Source organism: Punica granatum, chromosome 3, assembly GCF_007655135.1.
Source record: "Punica granatum isolate Tunisia-2019 chromosome 3, ASM765513v2, whole genome shotgun sequence".
NCBI classification, from domain to species: domain Eukaryota; kingdom Viridiplantae; phylum Streptophyta; class Magnoliopsida; order Myrtales; family Lythraceae; genus Punica; species Punica granatum.
This window is the reverse complement of record NC_045129.1, coordinates 37,972,520-37,990,589: the sequence shown is the minus strand read 5'-3', so window position 1 is coordinate 37,990,589 and position 18,070 is coordinate 37,972,520. Positions and strand designations below refer to the sequence as shown.

General features: G+C 37.6%; 3 protein-coding genes across 5 annotated transcripts; 1 reads left to right on the top strand and 2 right to left on the bottom strand.

Moving 5' to 3' along the window:
- The first annotated feature begins 1,008 nt into the window (after positions 1-1,008).
- Positions 1,009-5,379, top strand: LOC116202057 (leucoanthocyanidin reductase-like). Its single transcript, XM_031533569.1, has 5 exons — positions 1,009-1,437; positions 2,004-2,144; positions 2,589-2,826; positions 4,574-4,777; positions 4,942-5,379. Exons 1-5 carry the CDS (start codon positions 1,234-1,236, stop codon positions 5,193-5,195), a joined length of 1,041 nt encoding a protein of 346 aa, XP_031389429.1. The 5' UTR covers positions 1,009-1,233; the 3' UTR covers positions 5,196-5,379.
- An 815-nt stretch (positions 5,380-6,194) lies between these two features.
- On the bottom strand, positions 6,195-11,767 carry LOC116200835. Of its 3 annotated transcripts, none has more exons than XM_031531762.1 (14): positions 11,355-11,767; positions 10,856-10,946; positions 10,591-10,675; positions 10,176-10,245; positions 9,873-9,942; positions 9,517-9,586; positions 9,397-9,442; positions 9,066-9,315; positions 8,774-8,979; positions 8,564-8,638; positions 7,967-8,027; positions 7,546-7,626; positions 6,789-6,868; positions 6,195-6,499 (listed from the first exon to the last, which is right to left on the bottom strand). In XM_031531762.1, the coding sequence occupies exons 1-14, from the start codon at positions 11,474-11,476 to the stop codon at positions 6,421-6,423; spliced, it is 1,386 nt and encodes a 461-aa protein (XP_031387622.1). In that variant the 5' UTR covers positions 11,477-11,767; the 3' UTR covers positions 6,195-6,420. The 3 variants fall into 3 exon arrangements, with proteins under 3 accessions (XP_031387622.1, XP_031387624.1, XP_031387623.1); XM_031531764.1 differs by having other exon boundaries at positions 10,591-10,753; positions 11,355-11,766; XM_031531763.1 differs by having other exon boundaries at positions 10,900-10,946; positions 11,355-11,766.
- A 1,119-nt stretch (positions 11,768-12,886) lies between these two features.
- Positions 12,887-15,958, bottom strand: LOC116200834 (zinc finger BED domain-containing protein RICESLEEPER 2-like). Its single transcript, XM_031531761.1, has 4 exons — positions 15,888-15,958; positions 13,676-15,345; positions 13,222-13,534; positions 12,887-13,155 (listed from the first exon to the last, which is right to left on the bottom strand). The coding sequence occupies exons 2-4, from the start codon at positions 15,341-15,343 to the stop codon at positions 13,055-13,057; spliced, it is 2,082 nt and encodes a 693-aa protein (XP_031387621.1). The 5' UTR covers positions 15,344-15,345; positions 15,888-15,958; the 3' UTR covers positions 12,887-13,054.
- Positions 15,959-18,070: the final 2,112 nt, after the last annotated feature.

The window sequence follows — 18,070 nt, the reverse complement described above, 5'->3', positions numbered from 1 at the left end:
GTTGTCCTTTTGTTTTGGGGTCAAATACAATCATAGGTTAGTGCTATCACCTTAATATATATATATATATATATTATCCATCCATATATATACTACATCTGCCACTGTTATAAATATATATGGAACTCAAAAAATTTTAGTCGATTTTCTAGTAATCTCGTTGATTTGTACTCTTTCCAATGAGTGTAACACACGTTCTAATTCTTACTCTGACGTTCCAATCAATTCAGCAACTCTTATTTTTTTAACTTCTAACGTATCTGGACAAATTTTTTAGCTCTTATTTGTAAATCATCTTGCTAGACTATATTAACCATTTTTCTTATAGATGAGTAATTTATTCTAATGTCTAACTCACACCTTTTCAATACTTTATATTTACATTATAATTTTTCACTTTTTTACAAATTTGGCGGCATGGAAAATTTATATTCATCATTCAAATCTAGCGCTCGGAGGCCCGAGGGTCGCGCAGTCGGGGCCAATGATGGGTCTGCCCGAGTGACTGTAGACGCACCAAGCTCTGGTAACCTGAAGAAAAAGACCAATGGTTTCTTATTCTTCCCTTAAAAAATAATTATTTTTTATAGGACTCAATCAACAATGTCGGACAAACTTATAGTACTTTAATTGGAGTTTTTCACTTTTTAACGTTAGTTATAGATTATAGATGATAGATATAAGTAATTGATTGAAGAACATATTTTATTTATTTATTTGTTATAAGTGAGATTCATGGATCTAATACAAAGAAATAAAAATTCTAAATAGTTAGTAACGGGGCATGGATTCCATCACGAGTATGAAACCCGGAACTCGTTGGTTACTGGGCGAAGACGTGCACCACTACACTACGGTCTCTTTTGATCATATATTGTTTATTCTTAATAATTAAAATTTCTGTCTCCCTGGAAGGGTAGTTGAAAAAGCGTGACTTTGCAACATATATTATAGCAACACTTAACTAACATATATATCAGTGTTTGGTCCAAAGAACTAACATATCTTTGTTAGAATTATAAGATTACATGAATGCCTAATAACATCAAGATCGACCAGCAACCCTATAAATATCTCTTTGGCGTTTCAATTTATATTTGTCCCTTGGCCTTCTCTCTCTCTCTCTGTTCCCAACACAGAAGGCGTACGTCTTACGTTTGTGATCTCGGTTAAATTGAGAGACAAATACATAGAACCAAGTCTAGCCGCACTCCAGAAAAGAACAGAGCGAGAATGACGCTTCCTACCCCAGCCAACAACACCAAGGGCCGACTCCTCATTGTCGGGGCGACAGGTCTCATTGGCTGCTATCTAGCTGAGGCGAGCATCGACTCGGGTCATCCCACTTACATTCTCGTTAGGCCCGGCTCAGGGTTCAGCCCCTGCAAGGCCAACACCATCAAGTTTCTCCAAGAAAAAGGCGCCATTGTCATACGGGTATATATATTCCAGAACTCTATTAACTGTTGGAAATGTGCATGCAAGAATATGAGCGCTATACAGTCAATCTATAGGTTTTCGTGCTACGAGAATTATTTTCCAACTGCCGTGCATATCGACTTTCTCTAAAATAATCTTTTTGAGTTCTGCTGATTTAAGAAATAGTAAAAATTCCTTGAATGAAGTGAGATTTGGAATTTTTTTTTTAAGCACAAAGGAGAGTGAGTAACGCAGTGTGACCCAAGAATAAAAAGAATTCTCGCGAGTTTGGTCTTCCAATTTTTTATGATCATGTGTCTTCAATGATTTTATTGACTTGTCAACCAAGAAAGCGACTTCTACCAACGAAAACAAAACACGAATACATGTTCACAAAATCAAAACATAAGCATGTACAACCTTAAAGTTAGATCAGCTTATTAAAAAAGAAAAAAAAAAACTTATAGCTAGAGCAAAACTGACGCTTAAATGGGAATTGTCTTGATCAATATGTATATATTAAGAGTAATCTCTCGTGCCCTACAGTAAAATAACGGCAGTTTGCCTTGATACGTGTTTTACAGGGTCTAGTAAATGACAAGGAGCTGATGGAGAAAATACTCAAGGAGCACAAGATAGAGATAGTAATATCGGCCGTCGGGGGAGAAAGCATTTTGGACCAGCTTGCCCTAGTGGAAGCCATGAAAGCAGTTGGCACCATCAAAGTACGTCATAATATATAGCACGGAAACACAATAATAGAAATTAGAATCTCAAATATAATTCATACCTTAAACTTCGATAGGGGACTCCGAAAACCTAGCTAATTAGCTAGGTCATGATAAGTGGCTCGGACGCATCTGGTTCTATTTGAAATTTTTATGATACATACACCTAAAATGCAATATATAATACATACAAGTATTTACTTGAAAAACTTCAAGTAAATTACTTATAACTCAAGTAAATTATGTAAAACACGAGTATATTACTGTAAATTACTTGAGATCAAGTAATTCACTTGAAAAAATACGAGTAATTTATTTGCATGTACTGTACATATATTTTGAACTATATGTAAGTATGATAGACCAACCCAGTTCTATTACATGACTGCATTTCGTTGATCGATTTTGCAATTTTTTTTTGGGCATGTTTGATTAATGCAGAGATTCTTGCCATCGGAGTTCGGGCATGATGTGGATAGAGCTAATCCGGTGGAGCCGGGCCTGAGGATGTACCAGGAGAAGCGCAGGATCAGACGCATGATCGAGGAGTACAAGCTGCCGTACACCTATATCTGCTGCAACTCCATTGCCTCTTGGCCCTACTACGACAACAATCACCCTTCAGAGGTTGTCCCGCCGTTAGATCAGTTCCAAATCTACGGTGATGGCAGTGTCAAAGGTATGTCGTCATCGGCTTGACAAATATGTATGTATTGATATCGTTCGTACGATGTCTCAAAGACATTATCCATGTTTGTTTATGGAAGTAGTGTCTCGGGATGATGCTAGTCAATCCTCTCAAAGGCTAACCAAATAGAGACGACAACCCCCCAAAAACCAGCTTGCAGAGAAAACCGCGCATTTTTTGTTTTAACTTTAGAAGTTCCAATAGAAGACGTACTTCTCCATGACTAAATATTCAAAGAGTGATGTTACCTATTCACTCTATTTATATAAGTAACGAGTAATAACCAATCAAAATGCATGTAAGTGAGAATTTGTGGAGCTATTGTGAATCATATTTATCTCTTATATGCATTTTTATTAGATGTTTCACTGCGCCTTGGCTAAGTAATGCTCATTGAATATTAAATACATATACCAATATATATATGTGTGTGTAAGAAGCATGAGCTATAAATAGTATTTATTTACTAGGTTTTTTTCCCTAATGGATAGTTATTTACTAGGTTTCAATTACTTGGCTCACTTTGGAAGGTTAGTCGCGTGTTGCACTGGCACATACTCACTTAAAAATCATGAAATTTTAGATTTGATTCTCATTTAGGAATCAAGAGATTTTATATTGAATTCTCGTAAGTGAAATTACCTATACATTTTTTTTGTTTAGAATTTTATTTTTTTAATACTAAACCTAATAATATCCCTTATAATAAAAAAAATTCCTTGGCTCACCGGATAGGGGATGGGATGATAGCGATAGAATAGTTAGTTTGTCGCTCATTCAGACACGTGAAGGCCAACCCTTTCCTACCCTTCCCAAGCAGAAACAAACCTGCTACATATTAATATTGTCAAAGTCCAAATGTGGCTCAGTTGTGATAAAACATTGACTGATATAACAATATTTATGATCGTAAAATACATATTTCAAGGCAGTTTCTGCCCTCTGTACTCATAAATAACAATACATATGCAGAATTATTTTCCTGCCCAAACTTTATTGACGCAATATCCCCCGACAGCCCTTAAGCACTGAGTGAGATCTCGTGATATATAATATTGGAAAATTTTCTCCCGAGAAAATATAAAAATATTGGTCAAAGCAAAAAATAAAAAAATAAAAAATATTATAATATTGGAAAAATCTGATAAGCTAAAAAGAACATCGTATTCTTACAAAAAGAAAATTACAGCATTCTCCTTTAAGTTGATTTAATTGAAAAAAATAATTTTTTATCAAAGAGATTATAACGCAATGACGCATACTTTCACCGGATAATCAGGAGATTCTAAATTCGATATTTTGGTGAATCTACCATACTCCTATTAGTTATTAAAATTTTTATTTCATTATATTAAATTCATGAATCCCCTTTGTAAAAATATTTTTTTTAATTCTTGAAATTTAAAAGAACTTTTTGACCTACTTCTTGGGAATTTCAACCATAAAATTGAATATGTAATAATGCATATTTAAATTATTGTATGGTGCCAATAATTATATAATAGGCATTATAATTAAGTGAAAGAGATCAATTAACCAACCACCACCTGAATAGTAATATTTGAAAATTTTAAAGTACAATATAATTAATCAATTCGACGCATATTATCGTGTCTGCAGTGCATACGCCAAATCACATGATTAGCAAATCTAACCATTAACTCATCAATTTTCATAATAAGATTCTTAACAGTGTTTTGTCGGATCTTATTTGATGCATGAGATTTTAATCATGCAGCGTACTTCGTGGCCGGGTCCGACATCGGGAAGTTCACGATGAAGGCAGTGGACGATGTGCGTACGCTCAACATGTCGATCCATTTCAGACCGGCTTGCAACTTCTACAACATGAATGAGCTCGCATCCCTCTGGGAGTCGAAGATCGGTCGCACCCTTCCCCGCATTACCGTTTCAGAAGACGACCTCCTTGGTGCTGCTGCTGGTAATTAAATTTAAGCAAATGATTTTTATTTTTCCATTTTCCCTCTCTGCCAACGTACAAGTTTAAGTTTTACTGGTTTTGGCGTCATTTCCACTGACTCTATAATGATTCAATACGACCATTAGCGGCAAAAATGACGACGTCATTCTAAACTTTCATTGCAGAGAATGTTATTCCACAAAGCGTAGTTGCCTCATTCACGCATGATATATTCATAAAAGGCTGCCAGATTGATTTCTTGATTGACGGGCCGAATGAAGCTGAGGTGAGCACTCTGTACCCTGACGAATCATTCAGGACGCTGGACGAGTGTTTCGACGAGTTTGTTGTCAAGATCAAGAAGACGGTGGATAATGAAGGGATCAAGGCCCCGAACGCAATGGTTGAACCGATAGCGATCACTGCAACATGCGGTTGATGACGATTTCATCGATTATTTCCCCCCTACTTCTCTTCTTAATTAATGCTGCAAATCAAGATGCAAAACTTTGAATAATGTCGGAGATTAGTCTCTATTTTCTCTATCATTCATATTTGAACCCTTGTGTGATTTAATTTATTTGGATAAGTATATGCGTCAATCCTATATTATTTATGGTTCACGATGTTCTCTCTTCCCATTTCCCTCATCATTCTTTATTTTTAGTGACTCGGCCTCGGACTTTTATCTTTTCTCCTAATTGACCATTCATAAAGGATGTTTCATGCATTCGACAAGCTTCTCATTACCATTTCATAATAAGACTCCATCTACCAAACTCTTATCTCTGTTACTGGCGAGAATGAACCTGGAGGGGCTAAGGGGTGCAGTCAACCGTCTAAACTTTTAACGTTATAAGTGTTGAACAAATGATCGAGTGCTCACAACTCTATAAGGAGAAAACACAAATTCGAATATCGAAAAGTGTACTTATTGAGAATGAATATAACTTTTAAAACTCGATCTTCAAAATTACGTGCATAATGTCCCTTAACTTTTTATTTATTTATTCATTTAAAATTATATATGATTCAATTTTGACGAAATCCTTTATGTTTGTACCCGCCCCCAACTATGAAGTATTACCGGTTTATGTGCCTCTCAGAGCTCGCCCCCTCTTACTCATTATCATTTCATAAGAAAAGAACTGCCAAAATCTATGCGTGATGATTTAATTATAATAGCTCATATTATGATTCAATTTTTGATGAAATTCTTTATATTTGTATTCATTCCCCAAGTCAAAAGCATTGCCAATCCATGCATCCCCTCAAAGAGATCCCCCTCACCTCCCCACCCGACATCCCGAGTCGGCCCTCAGTTGCAATCATATCACATTTTTGGTCAAATGCATGGTTTTACTGCTCTACAATTCTCACACTCCCGACGCCAGCAAATATGACGACATGGAGGATCAACTATGCTTAACCCACTGTAAAAAGTAAAAAACTCCAAAAACGCACATGAATAGATAAGAGTTAGGTTAAACGTGTAATACAGAGACTCAAAAGAAGATATGAACTTGACAGGCAATACGAATCATCGGGCTGACAATGAAAATATTTACAGTACCCTGTGCTTGCTTCCTTGATTATCACAAGCCACCAAAAGAAAAGGTCTGAGCAGACCAGTTTTTTGATCTCTCCGAGTAAAAAGTGTCAAACTATACATCATATACAGGCACCCGCTCTTCTATAGGCACACGGCATATCGGGCATCTCTTACACTTCTCACAGCATGAGCTGCAAGCAGAGACTCGGTATGATCAATCCAACAAATTCTAAGAATGAAATGGGTCAACAGTAAAATGACAAGCGACGGTCCGACAGAATTCAAAAACTAAATCCTTTCCTGTTCTGATATTCCCGACATATAACCTGTCCAGAGAATATTACTCTTCATGACTGCGGAACAGGCAACACATCGTCCCTTTTGTACGGTAAACAAGTGTTCGAATAAAAGCTATATTACGAAGAGGTAAGAAAACCATACTACAAGCAGTTAAAAACAGGAGGGTGCATAGGAATTTACCTACAGAGGACATGGTGCCTGCAGGGTAAAAGGACCATGTTAATCTGATCTTCAAAGCAAACTCTGCATAGGATCTTTTCCTGGTACAATCAATTTCAAGGTATAATCAGAGCAAAGCGACAACCAATCAGTGGATTCAACTCGACAGAACAAGAATCAGACAGGAAATAGATAAATGTCAAATTAAAACATCAGTAGCTATGCAAGTTACACCCTGATCTTAACCTACTTGTGCTGACAGTCAATTATTCAAATATTTCATGCATGACTAGAATATTGTAGTAGCAACACTGATTGATGATTTAACACATGTTTCACGCATATTGAATAACCGAGAGTAATAATCAAAGGCAAAGCCAGGCAACCATTGGGCTCCTCTCAGAAAATAGCTCACATAGATGCAAATTAATAAATGGAAATTCTTATTTAAGGTCTATTTTCAACTTAAATTCCCAATCCCATCAGCCCCCCTTGTAATTGAAGGACGGTATCTGTTCATAAATTTGGAATTGAACATACTTCTCAATCGAAATTAATCAACTCAAACACTTCAACGTGAGTTAAGCAAAAAGAGAAGGGGGAAAAAAGGAAAAAAAAAAACAAGCACTTAAAAACTAAATCTAGGCATATTTCTGTAAATAAATAGCTTAATTTCCTTGCATTGAACTCGTTGTTTCTCATGGCTTGAATTCATCAAACAGGAGGAGAAGAAAGAAACTTCTATACAATAAGGGAATAATGAAGGTTGCAAGCATACATTTTGCAGCCTTTCGTATTCCTGCTGGCTGTATTTCGTGATCTCTGTCTGCTCACACAGTGCAGCTTGTAGCCTCCATATCTGAAACAAACACGATTACATTCACTCAAGAATGCTTCGTGAAACTTATGAAGAAAACCCAAGGTTCAAATCTTAATCAATTTGCAATGGCAGAAATAAGTGAAACTGCAATTATTAGTTATGAGGAATTATATGGTCACTTTTATTTTTTTGGCCAACAATTCTATGGTCACTAGAGTGGCATTACTTCCTCCTATGGGTGTCTGATCAACTTTAAGTGGTGGGAAGTCTTATCAACTTCAAGTGCTATTGGGTCCTCCACTTAAAGTTGATCTTACAGTTGAAAATGGGAAAGTAATGGTTACTCAGATTAACTATTGAAACTCCCTATTGTTATTACCTCCTCAACAAGTTCTGATTTGGGCATTTTCTTCACGACATCAGGAGAAAAGGTATTATACCTGAATTGAAATAACAAAGAAAAATGAAATATTAGTAGGAAACGTTGTTCTAGCTGAAAATTATAATTCCTTCATCAACCATTCCAATATTAACACTAAAGCACTTGCCATTTCAGAAACGGTTTCAATCAAGAAAGATGCAAAAAATGAAGACATAATCCTAAAAGCCTGTCATTGTTTGCCAGTCCTCAACAAAGCTGGAAATGAACCCACTGAACAATTCTTCTTGAGCTTAAATGTTCAATTTTCATGATTCAATGATAATTTTTGTATCATTTATATGATATCCAATTAGGCCCCTGGTTGGACCTACAAACCATTCTTTCTTGTGCTTAAATGTTCAATTTCATGATTCAACGATATTTTTGTATCATTTACATGATATCCAGTTAGGCCCCTGGTTGGACCTACAGACCATAAACTCAACTTATTTGATGTTTAGTTCAGTTCTGAAAACTCTGTGAGAACATTGACAACAATCTATGCACTATATCTTTCTCATGATAAAAGAGAGTTGTATCCAAGGAAACACTGACCCAGAAGAGCTGGTGGAAAATAGCTGTGCTCGCTCCTCTTGGCTTCCTTCATCAATTGACCACCAACCCAACAACCTAATCAACAAATATGGAACCTTATATAGATACTTTCTTGACAACATAATGCCTCGTATTCCTTGTTATTGCATGAATGCTGGAAATATTTCTATAGGTGAAGGTGTCGGTGTCACTGAAGAGTTCAAAGCTTACCGAGACCCATGGTGCAAGAAACCAAAACAATCACGTATGCCCGATGAGATGATCAAGTATCTGGGTGAATAAGCTCCATTATGAAGTAAAAATGCAATGTTCTCCACCAGTCTGTAGATCGCAAAAATGACTCCAGCTCCTTGCAGCAAAAGGAGAGGAGCAAACAGAGCCAAGAGAGGCATTTTCTTAGCACCAGGTGGTGTTCCCTAATTTAAGACGAAAACACAAAATAATTACAGTCGTTCTTTTTAATGAAAAAACAATAAATTCACCCTAAGAACTAAAACTATACCTCCAAGCGCATAAATAGAAGGATCTGGAAACAAATCAATGGGATCTTCATTATGTGGCCTCCAATATCCTGCAAGCTGCATATTCTGCCGTGTCCTCCGTCTTCATCAGCAGAGACGACTAAGCCTCTGTTCCAGTCAAGGTATCTTATCGTCATCGAGGAAGAGCCCGTTTCCACAGTGTAAGAGCTACTATGAATTGCTGGGTTGTACCACTTTGTGCAGACGAGAAAGGAAAAGCACTCAGCAATTCTGTCAAAGGATTCCCGAATTAGAACTGGCCAAACGCAGGGCAGAATGAGAAGCTTCAAGGCTCAAAATAGAAAAGTGTACCCGAAATTTATGAATAGATCCCACCAACCAAGAGCAGCGACATCCCCTGCAAAGGATTTCTTACCATTTAATGTTTAGTGCAGCAGGATTTCTCTGCAACATGAGATATAGACTACTTACCACAAAGCTTTAGAAGAGTGAAGGTTGTTGCAGCAATGAAGAAGACCATTGATATTGCAACCCAAAAGTGCTGGAAACAGAATATCAGTGCACATGTAAGCATAAAAAAGATTTACCACATATTTTCATCGAGAGGACAAGTCCATTAGATACATTACAGGTCTGATTTGGTTAAATGTATCAACATGGCAAGTCCATTATTAACATAATATGCACTTTCTTTCTGTATAAAGCATTTTCACTTTGTGATGAAAATAAGACAATAGAATTGAATAAGCAATAAGCAATGTGGCACTCAGAAGAAAAATATTTCACAAAACACCATTAGTTATAGGTAAATGAAGTTATAAACTCACAGGCAAGGTTGTCCATATCGCCTCATCACTCATACTCTCATCATCTCCTGGCATCAGAGCCCTGCACATTCTACATTACCAAAGAAACCTATTCAATTACATGCCACGACAGAATAAAGTGCAGAAAACCATGTCTAGGGAATACAAAATTGCAAACATTTAATAGTGATGGGCGACTGCTCCACCTGGGGATGAGCAGATATGCTATCGGAAGTCTAGCCACTGATATATCAGTATCAATCAATCACTAAATACATATATCTTTAGAAACTGAACAATTCTATCAGTCAAAGAGAAAAGTACCTGATATTGTCCGTCAAAATAGCAAGCTCAAATGCCAGTAATGGAAGAAAGACAATCTTCAAGTTTAGAACTGCATAACATTACAATAATAATAATAATAATAATAATAAGTTTCTCAAGGGATGTATATAAAATTGGCAAAAAGAAGGGATGTATAAAAGAGAACATGAACCCCTACACAGGACACTGTTCCTATTGTCATATCTCCTGCTTTTCACTTATATAGGCCAACAACTGTTGCTCTCTGATATTCATTGGAGGTTAAAAGAAACTTGACGTAATGCCCAGTTGCAATAGCTTTCACGCCACAAAATTAATTTGCAGTCGGACATAAGCCCGAAAGAATATACTTGAAATTCTAGAAGCAAAATATCAACAACCAGCAACAAATCAATTAAGAAGGATGCCTTCATACCATAGCTCTTGTCAAGGTATATACAGAGCAGGAGCTCAAAAGAGACGAGCAATGGGGTGGCCATGACAGCATGATATGGAGCCCACTGTCACCAAAAACATTAACATAAAATCCAAACTTCTGTACTTGTAAGTATGATGGATGAGAATAAATCATGAATTATCTGCAGGATGGGAACAAAAAATCTTCAACACCAACACCAACTATAACTAAGGCATCGATTAAAACAATATAAAAAAAAAGCTATAACTAAGGCAGTCATTACATGACGACCGTGAGGCAATGCGGGAGCAGGTAAAGAGAACCTGCCTCGGGCTACGAGTGCGTGAAACAACCACAGAGGAGAAAACACGACCCTGCAGAAAATGAATCAAAACCCATTTGACCAATTATCATGGAATCGCTAACAAGATTGGCACAATAAACAGAGCAGACATGAGATCCTAATCTATTCGATTGCCTCAGTATAATAGCTGTGAATGCTCTCACATGCAGCTATAATCAACTTAGAAAGCAATTATCCAACCATACAGGGGCCATACGAAAAACATGACTTAAAAAAAAAAATCCAATTTTGTGTCTTGATCTTAACCATTTTCTGCACTTTCTATGGCCAAGTGAGGAGCTTTTTTAACAACGGACTCAAATTTCAAGGTTCTTGTCAGCTGGGCATTCCACCAAATTGAAAAGACACAGAAAAAAAGAAAGATGAAAAGAGAAGGGAATCGAGAGACAGGAGAAGCTAGTGGAGTGGAGGAGCTCACCACCAAGAACGGAAGAGGGAGGGGTTGTCGAGCTTGAGAATGAGGAGGAGGGTGAAGGAGAAGAGGAGGGTGTGGGCCGCGAGAGCCTGCAGGGACCTTCCCACTCTCCTCCAGCTGCTCATCTCTCACTCCCCTTCCTTCCTTCCCAACCGAAGACAAGAGACACCCTTTCCCTCTCTCTCTCTCTCTCTCTCTCTCTATCTGTCTCTGGTTGATTTTGCAGAGAACGTTTTGGACGGCTGTTTCGAGACAACACCACCTGACCTCGTTTTCTCACAGTTCTACGGAAAACAGGGACGTTTCTCGTTTGCTTCTGATCCTCAATAACTTCGCTTTGACGTCACCCCAAAGCTCCTGCTTTGGAGTTTGGACTATTCTCTCTCCCTCCCTCTATCTCTCTCTCTCTCTCTCTCTCTCTCTCTCTCTCCCCCTCGCCCTCTGTTCCTTTCCTCTCCTTTTTCGTGTGGCCGGAGAGAAGGAACTGTATTGACCAAAACGCCCATAATAATCCCGCCGGCGGATCCGCACACAGTTTCCCTTTTGACCTATCACTATCATCTATTTCTATTCTAGTGACGGCCACAGGAATGAATTTTTAAGAACAATTAATTCATATTATAATTTCTTTTTTTTTGCTAATTCATATTATAATAAAATACAGAACAAGATTAAGATTAACTAAAAATTCAAAAAATTTAGTAATTGAAATTTTCTTTATAAAAAATTCTCTACCTGATGTGTGGTGATTCTTACCTACTTATCCTTTCGTTAACAAAAACTCAAGAAGTCAATTAATCCATAATCATTTAGCCAAAATAAATAAGTCCATAATCAATATGAATAATCAATAATATAACAATAAGGTGGGGCGAGGTGCCGCCTGGGCCCCACCGCACCAGCCATGGTCATTGATGTGATGAAGGCGTATCGAAAGCATGAAATATCTACAAGACATCCACATATGTAATATATAATATTTAATTGTTGGGGTTTTTAACGTTATTTTTTATTTGTACAAAATCTTGAAATGAATGTTTCTTATCCAAGACTTTTGGAATGTCGCATGTAGGCCTGGCAATTCGTGTCGTGTCGTGTTTATACGTGTCGTGTCTAATCGGGTTCGTGTCATCAAAGTCATAACCCGTACACGACACGATTATTAAACGGGTCAGATTTTGAAAACACGAACACGACCTGTTTATATCCGTGTCAACCCGGACACGACACGTTTAAACCTGTTTATCGAAACGTGTCATAATAGGTACGTGTTCGTACACGACACGATTATATCCGATTACCCGACACGTTAACACGACCCGTTTATTCGATTAGTCCGGTTACACGGACACGTTAACACGACCCGTTTATCCGATCAACTCGATTACATGGACACGTTAACACGACCCGTTTATTCGACACGTAAACACGACCCGTTTATTCGACACATTAGCACGATTACGACCTGTTTATTCCGAACAGAAATTTCTAGGAAGTACAAATATCATGATATGTAAGTCTAGTCTTAAAATAGATCACAATAACTTATAATTGCATCATATCATTAATTCTTCCAAAGTAGGTAGCATTGTTCAAATAAAGAGTAATTAGGCTAACTCAGATGAAATGCTGACAATGCTAGTAGTAGCCAATCAAGAACCAAAGATGCCCTTGCAGTGATGGCATCTGAATTGATCGCTCCTTTAATTAACCACGGTATTAGACCCTTGAGTTGATGGCTCCTCACTAATATTTAAGTTCATCACATCCTCTGTAATTTGATCCATGGAAATCCCACAACTATCTACATTCAAAAAAGAGAGAGATCAACAAAAGAACTTTAGAAATCAGAATTGAAAAGTAAACTTACCAGTTAATCCATAAAGCCAATCTCGAGAGCACATGAGTGCTTCCACAAGGTCGGGTTTCAAAGAACTCCGATACTGATCGAGAACACGACCTCCGCAGCTGAATGCTGCTTCAGAGGCAACCGTGGATACGGGAATACTCAAAATATCACGAGTCATCCTTGCAACCGTCGGATATCGTTGGGAGTTAAGCTTCCAATACTCAAGAATGTCCAAGTCCGTCTTTCTATCACTCCTTGTCTCATCTAAGTACTTTTCTAACTCAGACTTTTTCGAAGACGCTGAATACACATTATCAGCATAATCATCGAACTCCTGATAAAAAATTAAAAATAACAAGGAGAATGAAATGACAAACATATTCCAAGTGCAAATGACAACAAGAAAAAGAAAATACATGGGGGACAAATACAAATATTGATAAAGTAATATACATAACATTATTAAAAATTTTACCTCTAGCATATCTACGGATTCTGACTCTTGATCAAGATTTGACGCCACTTTCTCTTGTAATGCAGATGTTCGATTCACCTTTTGATGTGTTGTGTATTCTTCATACAATGAGAATAATTTGTCTCGAACAGTCTGAAATTCTGAAGATTGACTACCATACAACTTTCTGTAACTCCAATCCACAAACTCAAGTTTATACCTAGGGTCCAATATCACCGCAATCGATAAAATCACAGAAAATTCAGACCAGTATTTTTCAAATTTCATAAGCATCCTCAACGACATTGCTCTCAGATCTTCATCTGTCCCATCACTATACTCCTTGAGCATTACATATGCTTTGAAAATGGAAGGAAAGTATAGATTTGCAGTCGGATACTTACTTCCAGAAAATAAGTTCGTAATCTCAAAGAAAACCCCCAAGAACTTCTTTATCTTCTCAATCTTCTGCCATTCCAATGAGGTAGGACAATTTGTATAATTTGAATCACTTAACTCTAGGTGGCAAAATGCACGGCGATAATAAAATGCACTTTCAAGCATAAGAAAGGTTGAATTCCAACGAGTAGGGACATCTTGCCTCAAGCCTTTCTTCGGATTCAAAGACATGAGTCTCACACATTCAAGAAACTTTTCTTTTCTAACTTGAGACCCCTTAACATACTTGACACTCTCCCGCACTTTGTCGACTGCAACATCAATCTCTTTTAGTCCATCTTGCACAATCAAATTAATTATGTGGGCACAACATCGTTGATGGAAGAATTCACCTTTGGCTAGGAGTGCATAATTCAAATTTAAATGCGATCTCAACAAGCCCACGAAAGTGTCATTGGCAGAGGCATTGTCCAAAGTAATAGAAAATAATCTTCCCTCAATACCCCACTCAGCTAACAAAGAGGTAATCTTATTGCACAATGCCACACCGGTATGTGGAGGTGGCATCAGGGAGAAATTCAGAATCCTCTTTTGCAAAATCCAATTTTTGTCAATAAAATGTGCAGTCAAAGAGAGATACCCATCAGTAGCAATCGAGGTCCACAAATCAGATGTCAAACAAATCCTACCACTAGCTTCCTCAAGCAAGCATTTAATCCGTGACTTCTCTTTCTTATAAACTTTCAACACATCAGCCCTTGCAGTGTTTCGAGATATAACAGAGACCGACTCACGCAAATATGAGAACACAGATCTAATTCCAGCATACTCCACGAAGGCAAGAGGCAGATCATGCATAATCATGGCAGCAATCAATAACTCACGAAAGCGTTCAGGATCAAATGTAGCATTTCTCAAAGAAATATCATGGTTCATGAGCAACTGACCAACATCTCGTGTATCCTTACGAACGCATTTTTCACTATGCCTTTTCAGATTTCCAGTCCCATATTGACTATCAGAAATAAAAATAGCGCCGCACTTCTTGCACTTACAACGACTCTTACCATCAATCGTCTTTTCTGCCAACCTCTCATAAAAGTGCCACACAGGTGAGGTAAGCCTTCTTTTTCGCTTGCCCGTCGATGTCCCTGCCTGAGCTCCTGTTACAGTGTCTTTGATCTCATCTCCAATGAGCTCAATTACATCATCATCTTCATTTATTGTGAATAAAGGATTTTCCTTCCCAGAGGATTCCAGGTTCACCTCCAAATTATTTTCTGAACTCATCTCTAAATAAAATAGACAATGAGAAATCGGTTAATGCAAATGGAAAAAGAACACGCAAATTAAATTGCAAAAGTATGGTGACAAGATATGACAAGATAGCCAGCATAAAGTGCATAAAGTATGTTTCAGGCAACTATCCAATGTATATTTAAGAAAGTTCATTGTTAAAGAAGTCCTCTCCCAATCAACAGTGCCTCCAACGGGAAAGCTCAGTACTTTAAGTTATCATATACTAATTTCACCTAGAATTTCTACCTTGTCTCAGCATTGCCACTGAGTATTGGGATTAACCACATTATGAGCGCCATTCATAGTGGCTGAATATTCAGTAAGACAGACAAAGAGAGACCTCCCACTCATGTACAATTGCTCAAATGAAACTGGAAACATCCTGCATTCCTTTCTTCAGGCAATTTCAGTCACACTAACCGAAAAATAACATCACCAAAATGCATTCAAAATCATAAGAGCAGAGGAGGACAGCAGCAACAGCTCGAATGTCAACGATGAGAATAGAAATGAAAATAAAGTTACAAGAACTGACCGGATCAAATGATGAATCACTGCCACCATCGCTGTGTCCAACAGATTACAGTAACCAAGGCTGGGATCTACTGATTGCGGCAAAGAAATGAAGGATCAGCAGAGATAAGAACAATTTCCTTTAGCAGAACAGGAAGAAACCGAAGTTAGATCAGAAGAAAAGGCCAGCGGCAGTGATGATAGTGACGATCAAGACTTGAGAGCAAGGGGCGCGTCACGGTGGAGCGATGGAGGCTTCTTCAGTTCTTCTGCTGACAGTGACAGAGGTGGAGGCGGAACGGGAACTTCCCAAGCAAGCAGCGCAGTAGCAGGAGGAATTTTAAAATTAGGGTTAGTGGAAGGGTATATTGGTAAATTCGATTAGATAAACGGGTTAACGGATTACACGATTAAATAACACGATTAAACACGTTTAAATAAACAGGTTTAATCGTGTCTAATCGGGTTATGCGAGTTCAACCCGTTAAGACACGTTTATTAATCGTGTCTAAACGGGTTGAACCCGTTTAGACCGAATATCAAAAAACCTCAACCCGAACCCGTTTAACTTCGTGTCGTATCCATGTCGTGTTATCGTGTCGTGTCAAATATTGCCGGCCCTAGTCGCATGCAATAAGTTTTTGTAACTTGCACAAAAAAAACCTTAATTGTTATTATTATTATTAACATTTCAAGAATTTATATATTATTATCATTATTGTTGTTGTTGTGATCATCATCATCATCGAATGTTTTCTTCTTTCACCAAATGAGATAATTATTGAAACAAAAATAACAATTATTATTGATGTGGCCAAAAATAATTTCTATGGAGACAAAAGTAGTTATTATTATTATATGAAAATGACACTGTTAGTCCTAAATATTTGTCAATTTTTGACATTGAGTCCTAAAAATTTCACTTCGAAAAATCAAGTTCTAAAAGGTTTGAAAAATTATCAGAATTGGTCCTAAAAGGTTTGGAAAAGTGTCCACGGTGATCATATCCGTCCGCTTCTGTTACCGACCCGCCACTGTGGATTTAACTTCGTCAACTCCTTTCACGTGTCCGTTAAATGATGACGTGGCACCCTTGGCCCGAATAGAAAACCCGAAATCTCGGGTTGAAACCTAAAAAGTTCTATTCGGGTCGAAACCCTAAAATTTCCGGATTTTCACCCTTCTCTTCCTTTCCCCAACTCGCTTTGAAATTTCTTCCAAATGTGGAATCTCGGTGTTCTGTAGCTTCCAATTTCTTCCAGACTTTCGAAATCGTGGAGGTGAACTTTAATTTAACTTCTCTGTAAAGAATGTGTAATCATTTTTTTCCTCAACAGATGTTCTGTAGTATTTCGTAAAGAGTGCAAGCTCGAAAACAAAAGCAAGGGAGCAAGAGCAGCTTAGTGACACAACTCTAAGCTGAAAGAAAAAGGGAATGCATCGAAAATTTCTCACAAATCCAATAGCTTGGCGTGCTCAGCATGGTCAATGTTACACGATGAGTCCATAAAAAAAATTGCAGCAAAAGGTCAAAAACAATCTGAATCAGAAACCCTAGATTGTGAATCGCAAATTGAACTGGATGAAATCCGAATCATTTTTTACGTATGTTAAAGAATCACGCTTTGGTCCATTCTCTCTCTCATATGGTTTTTTTTTCATTGCCTTCCGTTTCAAACGACGGAGTAGAAGATGATCTCGGAAACGTCGATTCTAATTATAAGGTAAACTAATATATGATCTTTGCATTTTATCAGGGAAATATTATCTTTGCATTTTTAATTTTATTTACATTTTTTATAAGATACAATTTGACGTTATATTCACATCAAAAAATCTGTGTAATGCAGGTGTTACGAACGAACCGTCCTAACATCGAAGATGATCGAGCGAGCCCGAAATTGTTGAGGTTTGCTAGGAAATGCATGCGATGGAGTCTTCTAGAGAGCCTCGGTCCCCGAACCTTCTAGAAGTCTCCCGAGTCTTCTGTAATTAATATCGGTAGTTGGGACAATTGCATTTATACCGGTAGATGGTAGAAATAGTTGAATGTACATTAATTACCGAGTGCCTATATAAGGGCCTCACCTTCTCATTTGTACAGACACCTGAAAAAGCAATATAAGTATCATTCTCCAGAGCTTCTCTCTCTAGTTTCTCTCTCTAGAAGTTTTGTGAAGGGAAAGGCTGCCTAGAATAGTGATT

What these genes read in the sequence shown, in the direction of transcription:
- LOC116202057 (XM_031533569.1), top strand. Translation starts at nt 1,234, where the DNA reads ATGACGCTTCCTACCCCAGCCAACAACACCAAGGGCCGACTCCTCATT. An exon ending in AAGCAGTTGGCACCATCAAA is followed by an intron (nt 2,145 to 2,588) that starts GTACGTCATAAT and finishes TGATTAATGCAG; the next exon opens with AGATTCTTGCCATCGGAGTT. An exon ending in CCTCCTTGGTGCTGCTGCTG is followed by an intron (nt 4,778 to 4,941) that starts GTAATTAAATTT and finishes CTTTCATTGCAG; the next exon opens with AGAATGTTATTCCACAAAGC.
- LOC116200835 (XM_031531762.1), bottom strand. Translation starts at nt 11,476, where the DNA reads ATGAGCAGCTGGAGGAGAGTGGGAAGGTCCCTGCAGGCTCTCGCGGCC. An exon ending in CGATATGGACAACCTTGCCT is followed by an intron (nt 9,587 to 9,872) that starts GTGAGTTTATAA and finishes TTCTGTTTCCAG; the next exon opens with CACTTTTGGGTTGCAATATC. An exon ending in TTCTTGCACCATGGGTCTCG is followed by an intron (nt 8,639 to 8,773) that starts GTAAGCTTTGAA and finishes TTTGTTGATTAG; the next exon opens with GTTGTTGGGTTGGTGGTCAA.
- LOC116200834 (XM_031531761.1), bottom strand. Translation starts at nt 15,343, where the DNA reads ATGAGTTCAGAAAATAATTTGGAGGTGAACCTGGAATCCTCTGGGAAG. An exon ending in AATCCGTAGATATGCTAGAG is followed by an intron (nt 13,535 to 13,675) that starts GTAAAATTTTTA and finishes ATTTTTTATCAG; the next exon opens with GAGTTCGATGATTATGCTGA. An exon ending in TTGGCTTTATGGATTAACTG is followed by an intron (nt 13,156 to 13,221) that starts GTAAGTTTACTT and finishes TTTTGAATGTAG; the next exon opens with ATAGTTGTGGGATTTCCATG.